We start from the raw sequence: 26738 nt of genomic DNA, 5'->3' as shown, positions 1-26738 counted from the left end.
GGAGGGATGTTTGTTAATGGGGAGAATCGTTGGGTCAAAGGATTCACTTTGATAAGCGATTAGACCATGATAAATAATTGTTTGTGAGATTTAAACATGCTTTTATGTAAATATAATACTTTCATTTGATATGAACAATTTCTATGCAGAGGGAAATTATGCCGACACTTGAGGTGACGAACCATTCAAAGTTTGTTGAAAAAATACCTAAATGTAACATCCCTAACACTCTCATTCTTATGCCGACACTTACAGTGACGAACCATCCAAAGTTTGTTGAATAATGTGAACCTTTCGCAAGTCTACAGTTGTAGTATCGAACCATTCAAAGTTTTTTTTAATTGCAAAAATAAAAGTAAAAAAAAAGGAGTGTTTTGAAAAAAAAATGTTAAACATAAATAATACATGAAAGAATTACAAGACTTTATGTCGACACTCACAGTGACAAACCATTCATAGTTTGATGAAAAATCATATTTACGATTAAATGTGCAGTCATACATATCTTACAGAATAGAAATAGTAGCATGAAACGAGCTCACCAATTGATCCGTTATCCTTGACTGAGCAGCAACAATTCACTTTCAGCTCCACTCGATTGCTCGGCAATAGCACTCAGCGGAAATAGGCGCGCAACCCGAGATCTTGCCCTCATCGCCCGCCCCGCAGGAGCAAGCGTCAAGGTCGAAGGTCGAACACTACTCCATAAATGAATATTTGAAGATTTCGTGGAAATTCTGTTCATGGGATATTTCCATAAATGTTTGAATGAACTGCCTGAGTAATTCATGCATAAGTAGAAATTTATTGAGGAATTTCTGAAGGCACTTCATGAGGAACTCCTTGTAGAATTTGGCCTGGAATAATCTCGGAAGGAAATTTGTGAGCAATTACAGAGAGAAACTGTTGATTAATTCTTAAAAGAATCCATTTGAAAAAAGCTGGAATAATAACTGAAAAAATCATCGTAAGAAATTTTGTAGGGTTTCATGAAAAAATCTCTGACTGATATTTTTTTTAAAACTCTCAAAAACATTTAGTGGATTTTCTTGGAAAAAATTCTGTTGGAATCATTAGAAAATGTTTAGAGCAATCCCTGTATACATTAATAGAGGTAGTAGCTTTGGAGTGCTTAAAGATATCCCAGAGCAAATTCTGGAAAAAAAAATGGAGAATCCCTCGAAAAAAACACGGGAAAATTTGCTGGACTATTCCTTGGAAAATTAAGTTATGCCATATGAGCATAATTTGTTATAACTATTAACGATTTATAGTTAGTGAAATTTGATGCGCTAACAAATGTTCAAATACGTGCAAATACTTATAACATTGAACCATGTTCGATATGGTATGTGAAGATAGTCTTACAGTTTAAGATCCCAACATGGATTCACGCATATAGGGTGTTAAACAAATATATATTTTTGTATTTTTTCTTGAGGTATTTTAGATACTGCCTGTGAAAATTTTGTTCGATAAATTCTTATCTAGCCAGCACAGACCCTACTTTTGTGATTTGTTGGAACTTAACTAGTTATGAATGTTTTTATCAAAATTCTTCGATGTGGTGAGTTCAAGTACATCGTATCTAAGATGATCTACAAGAATTTTTGTTTGGCTTTGCTAGGAAACATTTGACAAAATGGCAAACTTCTAAAAAATCGCTAGTTTTTCTCCCCACATAAGATATCTTCACGAAATCTTAGCTTTTCAAGTATTTTTGATATGAATAACATTTATTCATTTCAAGATTACTTATGCCAAACATCTATATTTTGAGAAAGGCAACACAAATCATATTTTTTTACATGTTTTAACGGATATACAAGGACGTGGTTTTGAATCTTTTGAATATCGACCACAGCTGAAATCGGATTTTTTGTTTCTTTTCAAATTTCATATACTTAATTTTATGATTTTCAATAAAATAAGTAAGAGTCTAATCATTACGTTCTTTATGACATAGCACAAATATCGTACAACAAAGTCGCTCTGATTCAACATGGTTTGTGCAAAAGTGACAAGAGGAGCTTCCAGAAAAGTAAAACCATCAAAAAACAGGTTGCGATTAAAATTGCTCAAAATACGAAATCTGCTCTTATTAAGTGCGAGAATGTAATATGTAAAAATCAGATTTTTATCTGCAATAGTCTCGAAATAGCAGTATGGTAAATTCGTACCCATACTTTCTGGGACACCCTATAGTGACAGCCTGAAAGTTTTAGCATGCCTAAAAGAAATCTTCGATGCAGATTCCGTCACCGAAACTTGTTTATTTTGCTGAAATGCACAATTTTCTATGATATATTCAGAAATTTCATACGAAATTGCCTACATTTAGGTAGAATTCTTGATGCTCGATGATAGAATACTCTCATGAATATTAAAATGGTAAAAATTCTGCAAGTGTATTTGGTTGTGAATACACCACATTAGGCGCAAATACTTTTTTTTAAACAAAAATTCATCAATTGAACGAGTGATCAATTTCATGCAGAAATGAGAGAAATCGAATTTTATTTTGATGATAATTATCAGCCCGAAAATCCTATTTTAAAGCAATTTTGTGTACATGGATTTTGGTGCATGAATTTTGGTTGTAAAAATTGAATATATTATGAAAATTAGATACCGTAAAAATGGAGGGAAGTTTATCACTTTTGAGCGATTCTGTTTTATAAACTCTGGTAGAATGCATATATAATCATGGAATTATTTTAAAACCCTGTACGATATGGTGTTCATCGGAGTAAGTAATCAAAGGCCCGACACAAAGTTGTAGTAATAGTGTAGAGTAGTAACTGAATGTGAATCAAGACTCTAAACTATTACGATTGACTTTTTACTCGGTACATTTTTGTGAATTACTGAATATACCACATAAAGCGCCTAAAGGTAGACAATGTTCTTCAAAACTGGCAACCTGTTTATGGCAGAAAATGGCATTTCAAGCTGTTTCTTTTTGGATGGCACCTTTGCACGAAATTGGCAATGATCATTTTTTGGATAAGAATTTTTGAACATTTTTTCAAACATTTTCAAAACGCTTTATTTTTTATGGTAGGTATAGCTAATTTGAATCTCAAACGATGCATTGGCAATTTAGAATAATTACCAAATAATGTAACGTCACACAAATTTTAATGATTAAAAAGAATTTTGAGTTCCCTTAAGGGGTTACAGTCGATGCAACTGGGTTTAGGGGTGATCAACTTTATTTAGTAACTTAAATTGAAATAGTGGCCAAGTCTCTTAAAAGAGAAACATTATGAATCGTCCTAGGGGGATTTTTGTCTGATTTATGGAACGCATTGAAAAATTCTCTGAGGGAGAGGTGGAGTAATACAGGAATAATTACTGGATGAAGTGCTGACAGAATCTATCATAGAGACGTCTTGGAGGAACTGCATGAATAAACTTTAGCTCGTCCTCCTCTGATGGAAAACCTGGCTACGCCCATGCGGGCAGGTCCAAATGAGCTTCGGAAAACTTGTGCTCCCCCTGTTTGCGTAATGGACTTGATTGCTTTTCCGGGTAATGGCACAAGAGTCGAGCAGTGGTGCATCGTCCTCGTTTCGTTCTGTGTTGATCCAGGAACTTTGTACGCTCGACTAGGACTCGAGTCCTCGATTGTACTCAATGTCCTCACCAATGAACTGGGAACAAGTAAACAAGCTCCCGGTCTTCAGCCAGTAGTGTGGTCCCCGGTATTTGCGTGGGTAAATTTTCTTTATCTTTGCTGGGGAGAGTTTGTTCTCCCTGCTCCCTGTTCCCTTGGGGATGTCTGATTGTCGCGCTGCAGCCCAGCTGGAAGTTGCATGACGTTATTTTGAGCCACACTAAGACCCCGGTTCACAACATACGGAATCGCCGCCGGTCGTTGTCGTCGACGTTGTCCTCCTCGTCGGTTGAGTCAATAGGAACAACGTGCTCCATTGGCCATCGAAAGAAAGAGGTTGGAGGTTTGAGATGAGGCCATCGGAGACTATTACAGAGCGACTAGCACCGGACGGACAAACACCATCACTATTGCTCGGGCTCCACTATGGGCGATCAAGTCGGCAACAATCGTGAAAATGACTTGTTTTTATAGGTTTTTCTTGTAGGTCTTTCCATAGTAAAATATCAGAGCAAGATCTTTTGTAGCTCCATTAAAATTGTTGGTCAAAATTAGAGTTGTAATTAGAATTAAAGAATTCAATGCAAACACAAGGAATACGTAATGTTATGTAAATATCTTTATACACTGTTCGAATGCTTACCCGTAAAGCATTCTTAGTAACTCAAATGAAATGAAAATTCGTATTTTAGATGAGATTTCTTATTGAAACTTTACACATCCCATACTTGTTTGTCCCAAGTTTTCAAGGGCTAGAATTTGTTTCGAAGGTTACTTTAAAATGAAACTAGAAGCTCGTGAACAATTATTTTTTGCCGCCAATATGTAATGGTAACTGCCCATAGTGGCCTTGACTCGGCAGTGTAACCGGGCAAATACTGACGCTCTGTTTAGGAACCGGACAATGGCGAAGAAGGATTCTGTGGTCGTAACTTACTTCCGAGGGCTCAATGCAAATAACGGGTCAGGATTAAATAACCATATTTTCTGCTCGAACGGGATTCGGGTCACATGCAGGGAATTATGCATTCGAAGAAGTTTTGTGCTGCTTCTTGAAACGAAGGAAATTCGTTTTATATTATGAAATATACACAGCCTTATGTATACAATAAATTATACGCACAACATTAGAAAGACAATCGGGTTTGCAAACAGAAAGTGAATTATATGTAGAACATGAGTGAGAGACTTATCTTATCTTCATCAGACTAATTTGATGAAACCCCTCTCATCGTGACATATATCTACTTGAAGGTTTCAAATAAGAGCTTTTGTTGGAATATTATAAGAGAAGCATAAGGAAAAATCTCCCATTAGAGTGATGTGCTAGTATCCATCGCATTAAGCTTTGAACAGTGAAAACCTGCAATTTTCCCAGTATTGCAGTGAATGATGCTGATACAAACCGATGCCAAACAATTCTTTCCCAGAATGGCTTTCGCATTGTACAACAAGATTTTGATAAATCTTGATCGTCTTTTTGGAAATAACGCAATGAAACTGCATCTTGCCGTATTCTCAATTCGTCGTACCCATTTCCGAATCGGTCGCAATCAGTTTTCAGATTCGTCTTACAACTGACGGCTCACTATGATATAGTGAGTAGTCAAAATACAACATATCAACGCACTGTGTTTTATTTCCTCGATTTCATGCGCTTTTTGAATAGCGCCCAAACCGTTGATTTTAACGATATAGTTTGTTCGGAGAAGTTTCTTGGTATATTAAAGCGCAACTTTTGACGACAAAAGTTTTGTGATCAATCCACCTAGCAGTGAGATAGAAAAACTTTTTTTTCAAAACATTCAGATAGACATATGATGTCTTCGGCAAAGTTGTAGAATTGGCAATTTGAAACAACTTTGTCGAAGACATGATTTTTCTATCTCTTATACTTTTTGAGATATATGCCATTGTATGTGAATGGCCCCTAAAAATCATACTTTTTATCATAACATTTTTCCAAGATTTTTAACATTTTTTGTGTTCTCTACAAAGTTGTTTGTCATGAAAAAACCCGTGTTTTTGCTGAACATATCATCACTCTATCTTTTGAAGTAGCAAAGTTATTCATGAATTACTCTTTTTTCAAGGGGTAGTTTAGGCCTCTATAACTGGCTTCGGCGCAAAATGGCGCAGACAACTCTTACAAATCATGAAAGTACCATATCTCGCCTTTCCGCATTTGATAAAAACTTTTGTCTATAAGCGTCTTTGCATGGGTTTCTACTATCAAACAAATAGGCCTTATTAAAACAAAAAGACTGATAATTCTTTTGCTTTAAGAGATAGAGAGGTGCGACGTTCAGCAAAAACACGCGTTTTAAGGTGTTTAATAACTTTGTAGAAGACATAAAAAATGTTAAAAATTTATATAAAAAGTTATGAGCAAAAACGATTTTAAACTAGTTTTTTCATACAAATTTTGTACTTTATGTTAAAAAAATCGTAACTCTTTTACAAGATTTTTAAGATTTTTCATGTCTTCTACAAAGTTGTTGAATACCTTAAAACGCATGTTTTTGCTGAACATCGCACCTCTCTATCTTTTAAAGTAAAAGAATTATCAGTCGAATTTGTTTTAATAAGGCTTATTTGTTTGATAGTAAAAACCCATGCAAAGACGCTTATAGACAAAAGTTTTTATCAAATGCGAAAAGGCGAGATATGGTACTTTCATGATTTGTAAGAGTTGTCTGCGCCATTTTGCGCCGAAGCCAGTTATAGAGGCCTAAACTACCCCTTGAAAAAAGAGTAATTCATGAATAACTTTGTTACGTCAAAAGATAGAGTGATGATATGTTCAGCAAAAACACGGGTTTTTTCATAACAAACAACTTTGTCGAGAACACAAAAAATGTTAAAAATCTTGGAAAAATGTTATGATAAAAAGTATGATTTTTAGGGGTCATTCACATACAACGGCATATATCTCAAAAAGTATAAGAGATAGAAAAATCATGTCTTCGACAAAGTTGTTTCAAATTGCCAATTCTACAACTTTGCCGAAGACATCATATGTCTATCTGAATGTTTTGAAAAAATAGTTTTTCTATCTCACTGCTAGGTGGATTGATCACAAAACTTTTTTCGTCAAAAGTTGCGCTTTAATATACCAAGAAACTTCTCCGAACAAACTATATCGTTAAAATCAACGGTTTGGGCGCTATTCAAAAAGCGCATGAAATCGAGGAAATAAAACACAGTGCAACGCTATAATAAAATGTTTTACTAGAATATATAGATCTACGAGCATCTTACAAACAAACACAATTCCTTTTGACCGAACAACCATGACATTTGCTCACATTGCAGCAAAAACAACACAATCAAAGGAATCGTTTTTTTTTACGCCGAGCATCGCGCACACATTGATGCACACAAGGTTTTTTCTCTGTGCGACGGTTTGAACTTTGTTTACATTCTCAATTATACGCGATCGTTGAGGAAATTTCATAAAATTTCGTGAATTACACAAGTTTTACGGCGTGTGATTGGAATGCAATCCTTCAGTGAAGAAGTACGAAGGTTTTCCATAGTGGAAATAAGTGCCGGGCGAAGAAAGCCACACAGGAGGGCGGGAAGGAGCTCTTTACAGTACAAGAGGTGTGACTGGTGTCGGCCGCCAAGCATTTCTCTCAAATCGTGTTCGTCCATGCGATTTCGGTGAAAAAGTGTAAGTTGCATAATTGAACTGAAGTTGTTTATCGGAATAGACTATTTTTTTTGCTTTTTTGGTGTACAAGTGTACGAACCATAACAGCTTTCGCAAAATTACACTTGGAAAATGAATCTATGTTGCAGGTAAGTTTGAATATCCACCGCAGAAGAACATTTTTAGTTTGATACGACGAAGTAGAACGAAACCCTATTGCAAGTATGAAGAAAATATATTAAATTTTCTTTGCAATTAACAACAGATGACACGCAAACTTTATCATTTGGCGGAGAGGAGAAAAGATTGTTGACATCCTTGAGGTAACTCAGGTCAATCAAACATGGAAATATTGTACAATGCAGTGGCCTCGATCATCAGCTTTTGCAGGAAGTTTATCAAATTTGGAGTTCTGGTAATTAATCTGCAGTGTACGAACAGTTTTAGGGGGTTCAGGAGCCGAGAAGTAACATTCGCCTTCAATTCAGATTTTAAGTAAAATTGATGTTCTACAAATTTGTTTCTATTAAAAAAACGCATTTTTTTATCTTAAAAAAAATAAGAGTGACCCTTATAAGAGAATTTTTTAAGATATGATGATATAGTTTGTCCTACAAAATTGAAGATCAGAAAATTTGAAACTCAAACGATCAAGAGCAGTTTTTGAATGTTTTGAAGACTTTGATTACTGTTTCACTTAGAAACTGGCCGCACAAAATGAGATATTTCTAAATCAGACGGTGTATCTATTATAATGACTGAACACTAAGAAATGATTTACACTTGATAATTGCCCAAAATATTACAATCGATTGGATATATGGACAATTTGGAGGACTGATACCTTTCTCATCCAAATATATATTATTGTGCTAATAAAGTTATATAATAAATTACTCATCCATCTGCGATTACGACTGTAATGACAGCTGAATAAGTCCAGTCAGAACTTTTCGGAATCTTTGTGCGACTGAATTAATGGGAAAATTCAACTTGTGAGTGAATTGTGCGGAAATCTTACGTCTTTCACGTTTCGTCTTAGATAACTTTTGAGTAAACCATTTATCTGGATCAAAAGGCTGTAAAAAGTTTCTCGCTATGACAACTAGAGGCGATAGATTTTTGACGAGCTTACCTCTTCTAATTAATTGTCACAGTAATTAAAAAGCGGTAAAATCCTATGCCCGTCAATTTTTTTTTTGTTTGTGCTTTTCTATTTTAAGTTTCTTCCCTTGAGCTACAGCCATTTAGAATTAGAACCCGACTAGGGGTCTTCCTTTAGCCTAATGGTAAAGCTTAAGGCTACAAATCAAAGCCATGATGGTTTCGGGATTCGATTCCCGGTTGGTACAAGATTTTTTTGTAATGGTAATTTTCTTGACTTTCTTGACTATATGAATACGTAAATGGCAACTTTGGCAAAACAGTTCTCAGTTAATAACTATGAAAGTGCTCATTGAACAATATGCTTAGAAGCAGGCCCAGTGAGGACGTAATGCCAAGAAGAAGAAGAGGAAGAACCTGACGAAATCTCAAAATTACAACGACAAATATTCTCCAAACACCGATCGTAAGAAGAGCACAAAATATCAAGCCAGTATACTGATGATGTTTAAAAAATTAATCTTTCTTTCACAGTGATTAAAGTGAGTCCAAATGCGACTATTTATGATTGGAAGTCCGAAGACTCGATTAGTGACGGTTTCATCAATCAAAGATTCAGATCAGACTAGATAGAGATCCAGGATTAACCCCTCTACCAGAAGGTTCAATTTTTTATCATGAAAAGATATTCAAATCGTTCTAACTTTTTTGTTTCTCAATATTTTTGCACCATTTTTTCACAAGTTCTCAAAAAAACTCTTATATTATCGAAATTTTCATCGATATTGATCATTGGTTGTCTGATTTTGAAGATATTCCGATGTTTCTTGGAAGAACATAAAATTATCAAAAAAATGAAATGTGGGCTTTACAATTTTAAGTAATAAGGAGCTTCTCTGAAAAAAATATACAAATCGGTTGAGTTGCCTCCAAGAAATCTTAAGATAATATAATGTTTTTTGAAGTTTTGAACATCCTTCTGTGGAAAAAGTGATACAACAAACATGAAAGCTTATATCTCAAAAATGGTTGCACCAAATCGATTAATTTTGTCACAACAGACTTTCGTCAACGAATTGTTTTGAGAAGTGAATAACCGAGCGCGAAAAGAAAACTGTAGCCTAAGATATTAAAGTGGGTTTTGGCTACACGTTAGCCCCCAAGGAATTTTGGAATAGAAAAAAATAAAAAATTAAAATCTACACAGATCCTAAAAATAGAAGAGACTTTTAATAACTTGTGAAAAATGGTGCAAAAATATTGAAAAACAAAAAAAAAATATCACGATGTGAATATTTTTTTCATTGTAATAAAAAAAAAACTGCTAGTAGAGGGATTAAGCTACTTCTTATAGTACACTATTGTTGAATTAAATAAGATATCTGGTTCCTCTAAAAATTTCCAACGTTTCTTCGAAGAGTAACTTTAGAATTTCTTCCAGCATACATAAACAAACGTAGCTTAACGTAGCTAGTCTTGTTAGAGATTTCTGGTGTCAAGGTGTTGGCTTAAAAATTGAAATATATAGAGTAAGTGTACCTGTTATGACCATAGTTGTTCCCTATTTTGTCATACGTAATTATTTCATTGTTTTCAAATCTTATTTTCATGCACATATTTTGAGCATCAAAATAAATGTAGAATTCAACGACCGACCGATTATTTTTCAATCGAATGCACTTCAAATCTACGCGATATTTTTGAGTTACATCGGAATCCAGACGGCCGTAGCTCTCAGTTAATAATTGTGAAAATGCTTACTAAGAACACTAAGCTGAGCAGCAGGATCTGTCTCTGTAGAGACACACCGCCAATAAAAAAACGAAACCCTCAGCAAGATCTTGCTGCGCGTTTAGTGCTTTGCCTGTTTGGGTTTAATAGGAATATTATCTAAATTATCAGTGTTATACACCACAATACTGCCCATAAAAGCATAATTTTCCCATATGGAGAAAGTAAGCATTGAGAAAACAGCCCATCCTTACCAACAAAATAGAGTTCTGTGAAATATTCAGCTTTTTTGGTGGTGATTTAAAGGTGGCCCAAAGACAATGTAGGTTTTTATGGAAATTACTATAGAGAAAGTCTGAAAAAATACAAATACGCTAGTATTGTAATGTAAGTACAAACTTGTCATTCTATAGTGAAAACTCATCCTTCAAACCTTAATGAAGGATGTTGCTGCAGAAACGAATCTGTTTTGAGGTAATTTTGTTTGGAATTTTTGTAGATGTTTACAGGGCTATAATCCCATATTATGCCAAATAATAGCAAACAAACTCATGAATATCTCTTTTGCTATCTATCGGATTGAATTTCTCTCTTCATCAAATTTCTTTATTATGACTAAAAGAATGATTTTTTACTATAGGATGATCAGTTTGAAGACTTTTTCAAAATTTCTCCATAGTAATTTCCATAGTGTACGACAAGCGAGGCTTTTCTTAGTCGAGTGATTAGAGTCCGCGGCTACAAAGCAAAGCCATGCTGAAGGTGTTTGGGTTCGAATCCCAGTCGGTCCAGGATCTTTTCGTAAAGGAAATTTCCTTGACTTCCCTGGGCATAGAGTATCATCGTACCTGCCACACGATATACGAATGCGAAAATGGCAATTTTTGCAAAGAAAGCTCTCAGTTAATAACTGTGGAAATGCTCATAAGAACACACAGCTGAGAAGTAGACTCTGTCCCAGTGGGGCGTAATTGCCAAGAATAAGAAGAAGCGAGCTTTTCAATCTTATTGCAAACATTGTTGAAACCGTGGAATATAAAAGACACTACACAGATTCTCGCACTTACTTGATCCGATTGTACACCAACAGCTCGGCGATGTCCCTTCCCAGCCGGGAGTAGGTCGTTTCGACGAACACCAGCACCTTGGGGTCGATCCGTAACCGCGCTTCCGACCTGTGGTCCGGCGCTGGACTCGCCTCGATGGCCGCCTTCCCGTTCAACATCCGGCAGTGGATCAGCGGAGCCGGCCGGGTGTCCCGATGCATAAAACTGGAAAGAAGAGAAGGAAATTTTTAAAGCAAATTGTTAATTTAGAAGTGAAATTTTGTCAGATGTGAATATGACTAAATCAGAATAGCAGTGGGTTTCTAGCGTCTCTCGGAACATGATTACCGACAGCAAATTTGTCACGAGCAAGGATTTTCTCGTTTCCAGCCAATTAAATGCTCTCTCACATGCAATGGAACAGTCAAATGCTGCAGTGGTGCTCTGCATAGGCGTAAATAGCCTTAAGAGGGGGGCACGTCCTCTTCGCATTGGAGGTGGTAGATAGAAAATGTTTTCTATAACTTTTGGTCATTTTCATGGAAATAAAAATATACATTCCCGTGTGCTACGCTGTAGTTTTCAAGGTTTCAAGGTAGATATACTCATCATGAAATTTACCTATCTCGTCATTTCATTTTCAAACATTTCTAGAGGGACATTCCCAGTTGCCTGCTTGCCACCCCTGTCCCCCCTAGTTTACGCCAATGATGCTCAGAGACAAGTGGAATAGTCTTTCCTCAGAACCAGATGCAGTTCATCGTGCCGTCGTTTGAACAATGGAAGCTTGAGTTTGGCATATATGAACTCCATCACCGCAGGCAGGCTGCAATTTATCTAATAATAAAATTCCACGAACACTTTGCCGAACATATAAACGCTAACAATTGGTTAAGAAACAGGCGTCTTGCCACCAGCAGGAGTCATCATCCTTGGTGGTGTGAGGTAAGCGGAAAATTAAATTCCTACCTGACATTAAATGCATGTTGGGAATAATTTACAACTCATCGACCTTTGCCGGTCGGAGAGGCTTCTGCTTCTTGGACGGTTCTGGAACAAAACCGCAGGAGCACGACGACGACCAGCACTGACCAGAGGATACAAGAGCTCAAGTGTCTCAGTTTCACAGTTTCTCGGTCACACTCAAATTCCTGCCGCATCATGTCGTCTAATTGCATTTTGTTCGGTTGTCTTCACTTCCACCGGGTGGGTGGGGTGAAGGGGGAAGGGATGACCAGACCGGAAGTCTTGAACTGCTTCCGAGGTACGCATGGAACTGAACGACCGAAGCTCATCATCTGCAGGATCGGATAAATGTGTGCGATGCATATTCTATAACCTTAGCTGATGTAGAGGCTCTTATGGTACGAAACAGTGTAGACAACAACGTGTGTAGAGTTTTATCGAAAATACCGTCACACAGGTGTTCTCAAATTACAGTCCGACCTCTTTTTAGGATCATAATAGAAATCGAAATTGAATCGAAATCGAATCGAAATCGAATCGAAATCGAATCGAAATCGAATCGAAATCGAATCGAAATCGAATCGAAATCGAATCGAAATCGAATCGAAATCGAATCGAAATCGAATCGAAATCGAATCGAAATCGAATCGAAATCGAATCGAAATCGAATCGAAATCGAATCGAAATCGAATCGAAATCGAATCGAAATCGAATCGAAATCGAATCGAAAATCGAAATCGAATCGAAATCGAATCGAAATCGAATCGAAATCGAATCGAAATCGAATCGAAATCGAATCGAAATCGAATCGAAATCGAATCGAAAATCGAATCGAAATCGAATCGAAATCGAATCGAAATCGAATCGAAATCGAATCGAAATCGAATCGAAATCGAATCGAAATCGAATCGAAATCGAATCGAAATCGAATCGAAATCGAATCGAAATCGAATCGAAATCGAATCGAAATCGAATCGAAATCGAATCGAAATCGAATCGAAATCGAATCGAAATCGAATCGAAATCGAATCGAAATCGAATCGAAATCGAATCGAAATCGAATCGAAATCGAATCGAAATCGAATCGAAATCGAATCGAAATCGAATCGAAATCGAATCGAAATCGAATCGAAATCGAATCGAAATCGAATCGAAATCGAATCGAAATCGAATCGAAATCGAATCGAAATCGAAATCGATCGAAATCGAATCGAAATCGAATCGAAATCGAATCGAAATCGAATCGAAATCGAATCGAAATCGAATCGAAATCGAATCGAAATCGAATCGAAATCGAATCGAAATCGAATCGAAATCGAATCGAAATCGAATCGAAATCGAATCGAAATCGAATCGAAATCGAATCGAAATCGAATCGAAATCGAATCGAAATCGAATCGAAATCGAATCGAAATCGAATCGAAATCGAATCGAAATCGAATCGAAATCGAATCGAAATCGAATCGAAATCGAATCGAAATCGAATCGAAATCGAATCGAAATCGAATCGAAATCGAATCGAAATCGAATCGAAATCGAATCGAAATCGAATCGAAATCGAATCGAAATCGAATCGAAATCGAATCGAAATCGAATCGAAATCGAATCGAAATCGAATCGAAATCGAATCGAAATCGAATCGAAATCGAATCGAAATCGAATCGAAATCGAATCGAAATCGAATCGAAATCGAATCGAAATCGAATCGAAATCGAATCGAAATCGAATCGAAATCGAATCGAAATCGAATCGAAATCGAATCGAAATCGAATCGAAATCGAATCGAAATCGAATCGAAATCGAATCGAAATCGAATCGAAATCGAATCGAAATCGAATCGAAATCGAATCGAAATCGAATCGAAATCGAATCGAAATCGAATCGAAATCGAATCGAAATCGAATCGAAATCGAATCGAAATCGAATCGAAATCGAATCGAAATCGAATCGAAATCGAATCGAATCGAAATCGAATCGAAATCGAATCGAAATCGAATCGAAATCGAATCGAAATCGAATCGAAATCGAATCGAAATCGAATCGAAATCGAATCGAAATCGAATCGAAATCGAATCGAAATCGAATCGAAATCGAATCGAAATCGAATCGAAATCGAATCGAAATCGAATCGAAATCGAATCGAAATCGAATCGAAATCGAATCGAAATCGAATCGAATCGAATCGAATCGAAAATCGAATCGAAATCGAATCGAAATCGAATCGAAATCGAATCGAAATCGAATCGAAATCGAATCGAAATCGAATCGAAATCGAATCGAAATCGAATCGAAATCGAATCGAAATCGAATCGAAATCGAATCGAAATCGAATCGAAATCGAATCGAAATCGAATCGAAATCGAATCGAAATCGAATCGAAATCGAATCGAAATCGAATCGAAATCGAATCGAAATCGAATCGAAATCGAATCGAAATCGAATCGAAATCGAATCGAAATCGAATCGAAATCGAATCGAAATCGAATCGAAATCGAATCGAAATCGAATCGAAATCGAATCGAAATCGAATCGAAATCGAATCGAAATCGAATCGAAATCGAATCGAAATCGAATCGAAATCGAATCGAAATCGAATCGAAATCGAATCGAAATCGAATCGAAATCGAATCGAAATCGAATCGAAATCGAATCGAAATCGAATCGAAATCGAATCGAAATCGAATCGAAATCGAATCGAAATCGAATCGAAATCGAATCGAAATCGAATCGAAATCGAATCGAAATCGAATCGAAATCGAATCGAAATCGAATCGAAATCGAATCGAAATCGAATCGAAATCGAATCGAAATCGAATCGAAATCGAATCGAAATCGAATCGAAATCGAATCGAAATCGAATCGAAATCGAATCGAAATCGAATCGAAATCGAATCGAAATCGAATCGAAATCGAATCGAAATCGAATCGAAATCGAATCGAAATCGAATCGAAATCGAATCGAAATCGAATCGAAATCGAATCGAAATCGAATCGAAATCGAATCGAAATCGAATCGAAATCGAATCGAAATCGAATCGAAATCGAATCGAAATCGAATCGAAATCGAATCGAAATCGAATCGAAATCGAATCGAAATCGAATCGAAATCGAATCGAAATCGAATCGAAATCGAATCGAAATCGAATCGAAATCGAATCGAAATCGAATCGAAATCGAATCGAAATCGAATCGAAATCGAATCGAAATCGAATCGAAATCGAATCGAAATCGAATCGAAATCGAATCGAAATCGAATCGAAATCGAATCGAAATCGAATCGAAATCGAATCGAAATCGAATCGAAATCGAATCGAAATCGAATCGAAATCGAATCGAAATCGAATCGAAATCGAATCGAAATCGAATCGAAATCGAATCGAAATCGAATCGAAATCGAATCGAAATCGAATCGAAATCGAATCGAATCGAATCGAATCGAAATCGAATCGAATCGAAATCGAATCGAAATCGAAATCGAATCGAATCGAATCGAAATCGAATTGAAATCGAATCGAAATCGAATCGAAACCGAATTGAAATCGAATCGAAATCGAAATCGAAAGGATTCACCACTTTGCCATCAACCTTTTCATCTGTGAAACCGCTTTCAATTACAGGTAGACCTCTTGAACCCTTTCGAGCATACTTTTGCAAGTCTCCCTCCTGCCCATTGGGTCATCTCGATGGAAAACCTCTGTTCCATCACCATCATCATCATCGGTTAGAACGGTGCTTGTTGCGTTGGTGTGGTCTGGCCGGCTTGTGGTTCCGGTCCGGCCTTCTCCGGTTTCAACGGCCGATCGGCGATGCACTTCCAACAAACTTTCTAGACTTCATACCCTCTACGGAGTAGATAGTCGTCGGGGTAGACTGCTGAGCAAGGTTGTGTATCGAAACAACCCGGTCGATGACGACCGGCCGATGAAATTCCATTGCATCTTGTTTCGGGGGTTTTTAATCAAAATTGATAGCTTAAGTGGAGTAAAGTGTGTGATAAATTTAATTAAATTCCGATACGTTTGCAGTGCATTCGGATGAGCTCGGGTTGTATGGGAAGGTCCGGCAATTCTGATACGATGAGATGCTTTAATATGAAACATATTGATGGTTAAAGAAAATTCAAGAATTCTATTTCTAGTTCTTCAATAAAAAAAGCAAAATATAGCTTCAAAGATTTTATATAAATTGTTAAACTATGTATCTAGAGAATCATTCAATTCCAACTAGGTCGAAAAATATTTTCAACCTGAAGCGGACGTCTTCATATAGCAACTTCCAGATACGTCCACCTCGTCTTGCATTTCATCAGAGTTTTCAATTTAGGAGAAAATTAAATTTTGCTTCGTTCGTTTCACCGAAACACGATTCAAAGCGATTGTTTGAATACAACTAGGCCAACCCTGCCAGCAACGAGTTAGCCCGGTTCGTCCAAGTGCTATTCACCTCGCCGAGCAACAAGCACGAGAACTGCAGAACAAACCTGGTTAAGTAATCGGGCAGAGGCTTAGTGCAAATTTAAATTTGCTTGCAGCCACGGACAAGGTGGGAGAAAAGCTTTCCGAGATCTGTGTGGAACACTGATTTCGGAAATTGTGAAAGTTCTTCACATCCACGAGTTTTTTAAAACACTCCGAAATACGTAACACAACGGTCGAGAAAGAATTCTTAATACAACAAAATCAGTTTTCTCCTGCCGGTTTATCTTGGATCACAGCAGGGAAATGCAAAACGAGCCATGGAAACTACTTTTAGGGTAGAAGCATCGGTTTTGTGTCAGCCTAAGAGAAAATATTGAAAAATTAAATTTGGGGTTCCCTAAACGTACTGCAAAAACTTCAAATGAAAGCTTGTATTTCAGATCATGTACGAAAAATATCCGAACCGAGCAGGAACCCTCTATCGCCTTAAAAACCACGTTGGTTAATATAGCCCTGTGGGGTGAGCAACGGAATCAAGACCAATCGTGTCCGGTTCGCGTTGTGCGAGTGCGAAAAGATATTCACGTTTAGTCGAGGATGGATTAGCAACTGGTGAGCTCGTTTCATGCTATTTGTTATTTGCAAACAATTTCTGTATGGTTTATCACTACAAGTATATATATATATAAATTATTGATAATAAAGCTTCGAGCTGTTTAGCGGAATACCTATGAGTAGATGAAAAACTGTCTACTTATAAATTCTTATTTTGTTCCATATAATTTGAGTATAAATATACCTTGTATTTCTTCATTATTAAAAATAACCTTTGAATGCCGACTTATTTTTTAAATTATGAATGCCGACTTATTTTTTAAATCATCTATCAATATCTTTTCACCACGAGATAGAAATGCAAAATTAGTTTTAAGTAAAATTCGTATTTTTCTCCTTATTCATGGATCGCATCAACTACCAAAGATGACCAGATCTTGTTTTTCCTTCACTAATCAACGCCTTTCCCGTGGTGATTATGGAGATACAGAGAATATTCTCTAGCTAAGCAACAATCATTACACTAACATTCCTTCTCCAGTCCAACAGACTGTAAGGACTTGGCCAATGCCATTATTGATCAATAATATGAGAGCTGCTAAAATGTGCACTTTGAGAGTAAGCGGAAAGCCCCATCCCTTTTTCATTTGGATCTAAGTGCAATTCTTACCAGTTCCGATAAATCACGGAGTAGCAACCATTTTTATTTATTTATTTTTTTTTAATTCTTTATTAGTATCATTCCAAACCACTGGTATGTACAATCAGTCTATGGCTATGCTATGGCTATTGCGTTGGTTAACATGTAGAGGCCACCAGAACCAGTTTCAGCCATAATGCTTCCTAAACTGGCCAAAAAATCTGATTTTTTACGAGAGTGCCAAACTGAGAAAAACCCTGACCAAATTAGGTGTATGGTAGCTTGAATTTTAAGAAAAAAAAAATTGGATATTTCTTATTTATTTTCAACAAATTCAAACGACTAAATATATGGTGTGAATGTGGTCTACTAAACCTGGATTGATTCATGCTGATTTTTTTTTTGTAGAGCACTGTTTAATCTACTACAATTAGCACTATGGCCAAAACCGGGACTTCTACCCTTGCTAGCGCAGCTATGCGAGAAAACGACTGACTGACTCACTGACGTGTTTTGGATGTGCATTTGATATAGTCAAGAATGCTTTTGATGAAGCTTTTTTTGTTGATTCTTTCTTCGTTTGTTGCTCCATTCAGACTTTCACAACGGTTAATTTATATTGCTTTAGAAGATATAATGGCCATCTGAACATGCTAGAAGACGGAACAATTGCATGGATGAGTTTTCTTGGTTGAATTTTAAGTAAGAGTTTTAGTATCCAGGTTTTAAAATATATTCATTAACTTAAAAGTCTAAAAACTAGAACAAGTAGAAACCTAGAAACTAGAAGTTCAGTGCAGTCTTAAAGACACCCGTTAGAAGTCCCAAGGAGTCTGGAAGAAGTTTATATAAATTGCAGGAAATAAGTTTCGTTTCTGAATTTCCAAGCGAGAAGTCGTCAGAATTCTCAGCATAGAAGTCTTTAAAACCTTCAGCAGATAAGTCTTCAGGACTCCCAATACCAAAGTCTTCAAAATTTCCAGTACTGAAGTTTTCAGAACTTCAAGAAGAGAATTGAAGGCTTCCTGTAGAATTATCCAGAGCTGCTCCAAATTCTGCAGGAAGTCCTGGAGAGTGCTGTCGGAAGCACTCTCTAGGACTTCCAGCAGTATTTTCCAGGATTTCGGGTAGAAATCGACAGGACCTTCGGTATAAGCAATGCAAATTTCCTTGACGTCCCTGGGCTGACAACCCTGGGCATATCTTCGTGCTTGCTATACGATGTATCAATGTATAAATGGTTTGTTCACCAATCTCTAAGATAAGTCTCTCCAGCCAACATACTTTTCACATGCCGAAAATCACACTAAAATGTGCATAACTTTTCTGTTTCTGGATGGATTTTGTTAAAATTTTCAGAACTTCCCGAGAAAAAACTCTCATAGTTTATGGTTTGGAAAACTTGTGAATATGGTCGTAATGATTTCGGATTGTCTTGGGGTATCAAAATTGGCCAGATCATCCATATCTCAAGACTCTGATGAGATAGAAGGTTGGTGTTTTGGGCAAAGTTGCTCAGTAGATCAAGGGCTATCTGACAGTAATACAACTAATTTAGAATTTATCCGTTAGGTGGCACTAGTAATAAGTTTTCTTCTGTCTTTCATATCTTAAGACCCTGATGAGCTAGAAAGCTGGTGTCTTCTGCAGAGTGGCTAAGCAGATCAAGGGCTAACTGGTAGTAATAAACCTAATTGGGAATTTTTCCGGTAGGTGGCCTAATAACGAATGTCCTTCAAAGGTTGGTGTCTTCGACAAAGTTGCTCAGTAGATCAAGGGCTATCTGGCAGTAAAATATCTAGTTGAGACTTGAGACCACTTAGACCATATTCACAAGTTTTCCGGACCAGACTAGAATAGTTTAACAAAATCCACCCAGAAATAAAAATTATGCACATTTTAGTGCGTATTTCAGCATGTAAAAAATATGTAGGCTAGATGAAGGTAAATAACGGTAAAACTGCTATTATAGCACTTTACTGAGACGCAGGCTTTGCCTCAACTGGGACGTTAATCCACTCAGAAGAAGAAAAGGAAGTAGATTCATATAACCATACGGTTATCAAAGATGATCCCCCAAAACAGTTTTCTAAGGAAATTTGAACTTACTTCAATGCAATCACTAGGAATATTAGTAGAAAATTCCCTAAGAGATTTATTAGATAAGTGTCCTGTGCATCCTTAAGAGAAATGATCTAGGCTTCACAAAGAATTCTGCCGATTATATAGTACCTGCTTCCGGTTAGAAGCTTCCAGAACTTCCAATTGTAGTCTCCAATTACCATATCTTCAGGAATAATCGCATCCCATTTTAAGTAGAAATGTACAAATTCCTAGACATGCAGTATAAGTTTCTGGGATGTCCTGTAAATTACTTTGTTAGAATCTCTGAAGATATAAACTTCTAGAACAAGGGCATTACAAAGTACGACAGACTTGCCGTAGAAGGTCAATGTAGCATTTGAAGACTCCAAGACTCCCATTACAGAAGCCTGAACGGTAATGAAATTTCCAGGATTTTGAATTTATAAGTTTTGAGAGCCTGCACTAGGACCTCCGGAAGAAGTAGTCTCCAAGGCTTCGCTTCCGGAAGAAGCCTTCATGACATCCATACGAAGTTTCCAGAGCTTCCGGAAGATGTGTCAAGAACTTCCGGGAGAAGTTTCTAGGGCTTCCGGGACAAGTCTCCAGGACTTCCGGGAGAAGTCTCCAGGACTTCCGGGAGAAGTCTCCTGGACTTCCGGAAGAAGTCCCCCGGGAGAAGTCTCCAGGACTTCCACACTTGAGTAATGGAGGTTTTACTGTATAACTGTTAAAATTTTGATCAGGGTGATCAACTTCTATTGGAAATCGCCGGTACTTTCAACAGAAGTCGGCAGGACTTCCAGAAGAAATCTCTAGTACTTCTAGTATTCTATTTCCAGTGAAAATCCGCTATAATTCCAATAGAATTTTCCAGATAAGTACTACTTGAGGTACTGTGCAAGCCATTTGATTTACAGAAGAAATTAATTGGATAAGTCAGATATGTTTCTGGTAGAGAAATGTCCAAAAGTTCCAGTACAAGAGCGTTTTGCACTTCTAGAAGATAAACCTTCATGACTTTTCCAAACTAGCACTAGAGGTCTCTAGAACTTCCAGACGATTTGTCCGTAAAACTTCCAGCACAGTTGTTTCCTGGACTTCAATTAGTGTAGTCTTCAAGAATACAAACAGAAAAGTCTTAGAACTTTGATTAGAGTAGTTTTCTAGTCTTCCAATACCAAGTTTAGGATCCAGTGCAGGTTTCCAGTATTTACAGTAGTGTTGAGAATTCAGGACTGCAATCAAAGTAACTTCAGGACATGGTGCAAAAATATTCCATTGGTGCTCCAGGAAGTCCAGGACTTAGTCTTCGGGACTTCTGCTAGTACACTTTAAGACTTCTGCTAGAAGTCTTCAGGGCTTCTGCTACAAGTTTATAGGACTTCTGCTAGAAGTCTTAAGGACTTCTGCTAGAAGTTTTAAGACTTCTGCTAGAAGTTTTTAGAATTTCTGCAAGAAGTCTTTAGGACTTCTGCTAGAATTCTTTAGGACTTCTGCTAGAAGTCTTCAGGGCTTCTGCTAGAAGTCTTCAGAATATTTGCTAGCAGTATTTAAGACTTCTACAAGAGGTCTTTGGGACTTCTGCTTGAAGTTTTTAGGGACTTCTGCTAGAGGTCTTTAGGATTTCTGCTAGAAGCCTTCAGGACTTCTGCTAGAACTTTCCACGGCTTCTACTAGAAGTCTACAGGACTGCTGCAAGAAGTCTTCAGAATTTCTGCTAAAAGTCTTTAGGACTTCTGCTAGAAGTCTTTGGGACTTCCGCTAGAAGTTTTTAGGACTTTTGCTAGAAGTCTTTACGACTTCTGCTAGCAGTCTGCTAGAAGTCTTCAAAACATCTGCTACAAGTCTTTAGGACTTCTACTAGAAGTCTTTAGGACTTCCGCTGGAAGTTTTTGGAATTTCTGCTAGAAGTCTTTAGGACTTCTGCCAGTAGTCTTTAGGACTTCTGCTAGATGTTTTCAGGACTAGAAGTCTTTACAACTTCCGCTAGCAGTTTTAGGACTTCTGCTAGAAGTTTTTAGGACTTCTGCTAGAAGTCTTAGAAACTTGCTACTGGCAGTCCTTGACTTGAATTTTCGTAGCTAATGTTCTAGAATATCTAACAATTTTCAGGGCCGTTAGTTGAATACGTCTTGGGACTTCTATCCTGAATAACCGTAGGCGATTTTTTTCGTATAAGTGTTGGATTTTTTTTTTGTAGTGTTCCCGTAGTTTCCTAGTGGAAGGAAATTGTTTTATTGAGTATTATAGGACTTATACCTTAAATTTCAGGAAATTGAATTAAGTATCTAAAACTTCAATTGAAAACATGAAGAACTTCTGCGAACAATTTTCAAAACATCAGTTTTTTTTCAAACATAACCCAAATTTTAAAGACTTTTTACAGAAGCGTGATAGTTAACTTTAAACCTTGGAAATTATAATTTTTTTCATTATTTATAACCTTTGATAATTACAATTTTTCTCAAAAGTCCGCTAGTGAGTTTCATATTTTTCCAATCTTTAGGACAATTCTCACTTCGAATTTTCGCGTTCCCATCGCTTCAAATTTCCTAAGTGTTCCCATCCATCTCAATTGAACAAAATTGTCTCTGTTCCAGTTTTACTATGGTAGCCTCTCGTCGAACCGTTTATGCCCTTAGTCGCCCTGCATAGAACACCTCTTTCGCAAAAGGCAATTACCCACCGAACACACGGTCGCCGGGCCCAAAAGTGGAGCAATCTCTCCAAAAATTAAACTTAAAATCCACTTTACTTGGCAACTTACTTGCCGTAATAACCCTTCCGGTGCAGGCCATTACGAAGGAAACGGACGGAGGAGGTCCCCTGTTGAATTTCCTTCTTGCGCTTCTGCTAGGAAGCACGTGAAGAGTGGAAAAAGAGATCCTTGAATAATCCACCTAGCGAAAAATTAGTTAACTAATTTTGTATGGTTAGTTAACGAGTTTATGATTGAAAAAAGGGCAAAAAACAAACGTTCATGACTTTTTGCAGAAGTCTTCCGGATTCCTGCTACAAGTCTTCAGGACTTCCGCAAGGAGTTCTCAGGATCCTTGAGGACATCTGCTAGAAGTCTCAAAAATATCTGTTGGAAGTTTGCCTGACCAAAAATCTCCAGAACTTCTTCTAGAAGTCTTCAGGATTTCTGAAGAAACTCTTCAAGACTTGTGTGGATAACAGTCTTCAGGACTTCGAAGTCCCTAAAACATAAATTGGAAAACTGCAGGACTGAGAATCTCCAAAACTTCAACTATAAGTCTTCAGGACATCTGCAACTAATCTACAGGACTTCTACTAGAAGTTCTCAGAGCTTGTACTAGAAACCCCCAGGACAAAAAAAAAGAGAAAATTATTCACATGTCACAAGATCCTTTCCAAATTTTGCCTCTAAGCCTGTAGATTCGTTAGTCATTGAATAGTTCAAGGCATAACATTAACATAAAAAAAGGAATGCTTTTTTCAAACTACAATAATTTTAACTGACATTACCCCTTTTCTGCCGCTTTGGTTCCTACAAAAAAGTCAAATATTGGCCACCGTTCAAAAAAGCAGGTTAGCTGCAGCAACTGATTACAAACAGCCGGCAGAAGTCATCGAAACTGAAAGTCTGCGCGGCACAATGTCATCGTCGTTCGCGTTTGATCGCCGTTGTCGACATTGGAAATCCTCTTAGGAAATTGGTTCCGCGATTTCCATATTAGGTGGAATGCGCTTTTTTCGTTCATTTTCTTCTTCTTCCGCCACTCACTGCTCGCTGTTAACGCCAATGTACGGCGTAGAGATAATGAAGTCCTGTGTAGCAGCCAGTGCTGGAAAAGTTCGCATCACGAAGCAGCTCACGAGTGTATACCAACGCATAACAAACATCACAGACTCGGGATCTGGCTAGGTGTGAGTAAGCCCCCACCCGTCCGCTCGGGAGAACATGTCAAAAGAAGTAGCAACAAGCTCGCGAGCGTTTACTCGCGAGTAACCGAGCAAGGTGTGATTTATTATGGTTTTGACAGACAAATTAATTGTATAACCATCATATCGACAGTGAACTACTCGTTTGTAGTCAAAAGCCCTTGAAAACCATAAATCTCGGAGGGTAAGCAGCTTTTTTCTCAAAAGCACAATATGACTCTGAGCAGCTCCGAACACGTTCGCGAATCATTTTTAGCTTCAGTTACTCGGGAGTCGACAGATGCGAGTAAGCCAGCGCTCTGACGCTCGGGAGCGTTTGGTTTTGTTTTTGTTCCAGTTCAGATGAAGCGTTTGCCACTTTCCATCACTGGTAGCAGCGCCAGCTCCTTCAGATTGGATCGGTGCCAAATGGGGAGATGCGAAGTGCTACATTGCAAATGAAGGTGGTATCAACAGTCAATGCAATTTGCCGAGGATTTCTCAATAGGGGAGCGAGATGAGAGTTTATAAAATTGAATAAGAAACGGGCTCGGTTAAATCAGGTCGATACGGGCTTCTACAATTGGAAAAATGAAATCAAAAAGATTTCATCAAACTAGGGCAGAAACGCAATTGATTAGGTACAAATCTTATGTAAGAAGTCTCGAAGACTCAAGATTTTTCTTGCAGTATGCAGAACTTCAGCTAAAAATTCCCAGGATTTCTTGAAGAAGTCTTCAGGACTTCTGCTAGAAGTCGTCAGGACTACTGCTAGAAGTCTGCAGGACTTCTGCTAGAAGTCTTGTGGACTTCTGCTAGAAGTCTTTAGGACTTATGCTAGACTTTAGGATTTCTGCTAAAAGTCTTTAGGACTTCTGCTAGAAGTCTCCAAGACTTCTGCTAGAAGTCTCCAAGACTTCTGCTAGAAGTCTCCAAGACTTCTGCTAGAAGTCTCCAAGACTTCTGCTAGAAGTCTCCAAGACTTCTGCTAGAAGTCTTCAGGATTTCTGCTAGAAGTCTTCAGGATTTCTGCTAGAAGTCTTCAGGACTTCTGCTAGAAGTCTTCAGGATTTCTGCTAGAAGTCTTCAGGACTTCTGCTAGAAGTCTTCTGAACTTCTGCTAGAAGTCTTCTGGACTGCTGCTAGAAGTCTTCTGGACTTCTGCTAGAAGTCTTCTGGACTTCTGCTAGAAGTCTTCTGGACTTCTGCTAGAAGTCTGCTGGACTTCTGCTAGAAGTCTGCTGGACTTCTGCTAGAAGTCTTCTGGACTTCTGCTAGAAGTCTACAGGACTTCTGCTAGAAGTCTACAGGACTTCTGCTAGAAGTTTTCAGGACTTCCGCTAGAAGTCTACAGGACATCTGATGGCAGTCTTCAGGACTTCTGCTAGAAGTTTCCAAGACTTCTGCAAGGAGTCTTCAGGATTTATGCTAGAAATCTTCAGGACTTCTGCTAGAAGTCTACAGGACTTCTACTAGAAGTCAACAGGACTTCTACTAGCAGTCAACAGGACTTCTGCTAGACGTCAACAGGACTTCTGCTAGAAGTCTACAGGACTTCTGCTAGAAGTCTACAGGACTTCTGCTAGAAGTCTACAGGACTTCTGCTAGAAGTCTACAGGACTTCTGCTAGAAGTCTACAGGACTTCTACTAGCAGTCAACAGGACTTCTGCTAGACGTCAACAGGACTTCTGCTAGAAGTCTACAGGACTTCTGCTAGAAGTCTACAGGACTTCTGCTAGAAGTCTACAGGACTTCTGCTAGAAGTCTACAGGACTTCTGCTAGAAGTCTACAGGACTTCTACTAGAAGTCAACAGGACTTCTACTAGCAGTCAACAGGACTTCTGCTAGACGTCAACAGGACTTCTGCTAGAAGTCTACAGGACTTCTGCTAGAAGTCTACAGGACTTCTGCTAGAAGTCTACAGGACTTCTGCTAGAAGTCTACTGGACTTCTGCTTGAAGTCTACAGGACTTCTGCTAGAAGTCTACAGGTTTTCTGCTGGCAGTCTTCAGGACTTCTGCTAGAAGTTTTTTGGACTTCTGCTTTAAATCTTCTAGACTTCTGCTAGAAGTCTTCCGAACTTCTGCTAGAAGTCTTCTGGACATCTGCTAGAAGTATTGTGGACTTCTGCTAGACTTTAGGACTTCTGCTAAAAGTCTTCAGAACTTCTGCTAGAAGTCTTCAGGACTTCTGCTAGAAGTCTTCTTGACTTCAGCTAGAAGTCTTCAGCATTTGTGCTAGAAGTCTTCAGAATTTCTGCTAGAAGTCTACAGGAGCTCTACTAGAAGTCTTAAGGACTTCCGCTAGAAATCTTCAGGACTTCTGCCAGAAGTCTTCAGGACTTCTGCTAGAAGTCTTCAGGACTTCTGCTAGAAGTCTTCAGGACTTCTGCTACAAGTCTTACGGACTTCTGCTAAAAGTCTTACGGACTTCTGCTAAAAGTCTTCAAGACTTCTTCTAGAAGTCAACAGGACTTCTACTAGAAGTTCTCAGGACATCTCCTAGAAATCCCCAGAACTGCTTTTTCTCCCCTAATACTTTTCCACCATAAATCAAAATCACCGCAAGCTGACTCGCTAACCTAATCTTCAAGATCGTGAGTGGCATTGCGAAAAAGTCGAAAATTACTTCCACCCATTATCGCTTTCCCGCCAGTAGATCTTTGCTGTGGTTTTGGCCAAAACCGAATTATTTTCAGAACCCGTAGCCTATTTCACATCACAACGTGGAAAAACTTTCCAGGAAAGATTTCCTGGGCTCGTTCTGGAAATAAAGGGGCTAAGAGGCAAGCTCAGAGTTGCCGGCTGCAACCGGATGGAATTAGTTTTTGTTTACCCCCAGCTCTCGGGCACTGATTTACTCGAGAACGAATATGGCTTTTTAATACCGGAGCAGTGAATGTAATTTCAGTATCGAGGCCAAAGAGAAACGGAAGGATGGGCCGGTCAGGGAAGCAAAGATTGCACACTCTTGCACTTTTGTGTGTAGTAGCGTTATACTCGAAAATGGAAAAGTTTTCCCCTTCATCCTCA

The 26738-nt window shown here is 38.0% G+C and overlaps 1 protein-coding gene across 4 annotated transcripts in view; it reads right to left on the bottom strand.

Moving 5' to 3' along the window:
- Positions 1–26738, bottom strand: part of LOC5576444 (bifunctional heparan sulfate N-deacetylase/N-sulfotransferase) — a 653265-nt gene that overhangs the window by 48000 nt on the left and 578527 nt on the right. For all 4 annotated transcript variants that reach the window (XM_021841347.1, XM_021841346.1, XM_021841349.1 and 1 more), the window contains one exon: positions 11177–11380. In XM_021841347.1, the coding sequence (XP_021697039.1) occupies positions 11177–11380 (204 nt within the window). The remainder of the gene's footprint in view (positions 1–11176; positions 11381–26738) is intronic.

This window comes from Aedes aegypti, chromosome 2 (assembly GCF_002204515.2).
Source record: "Aedes aegypti strain LVP_AGWG chromosome 2, AaegL5.0 Primary Assembly, whole genome shotgun sequence".
NCBI classification, from domain to species: domain Eukaryota; kingdom Metazoa; phylum Arthropoda; class Insecta; order Diptera; family Culicidae; genus Aedes; species Aedes aegypti.
Note: the sequence above shows the minus strand (reverse complement) of the source record. Positions and strands in the feature narration are given on the sequence as shown.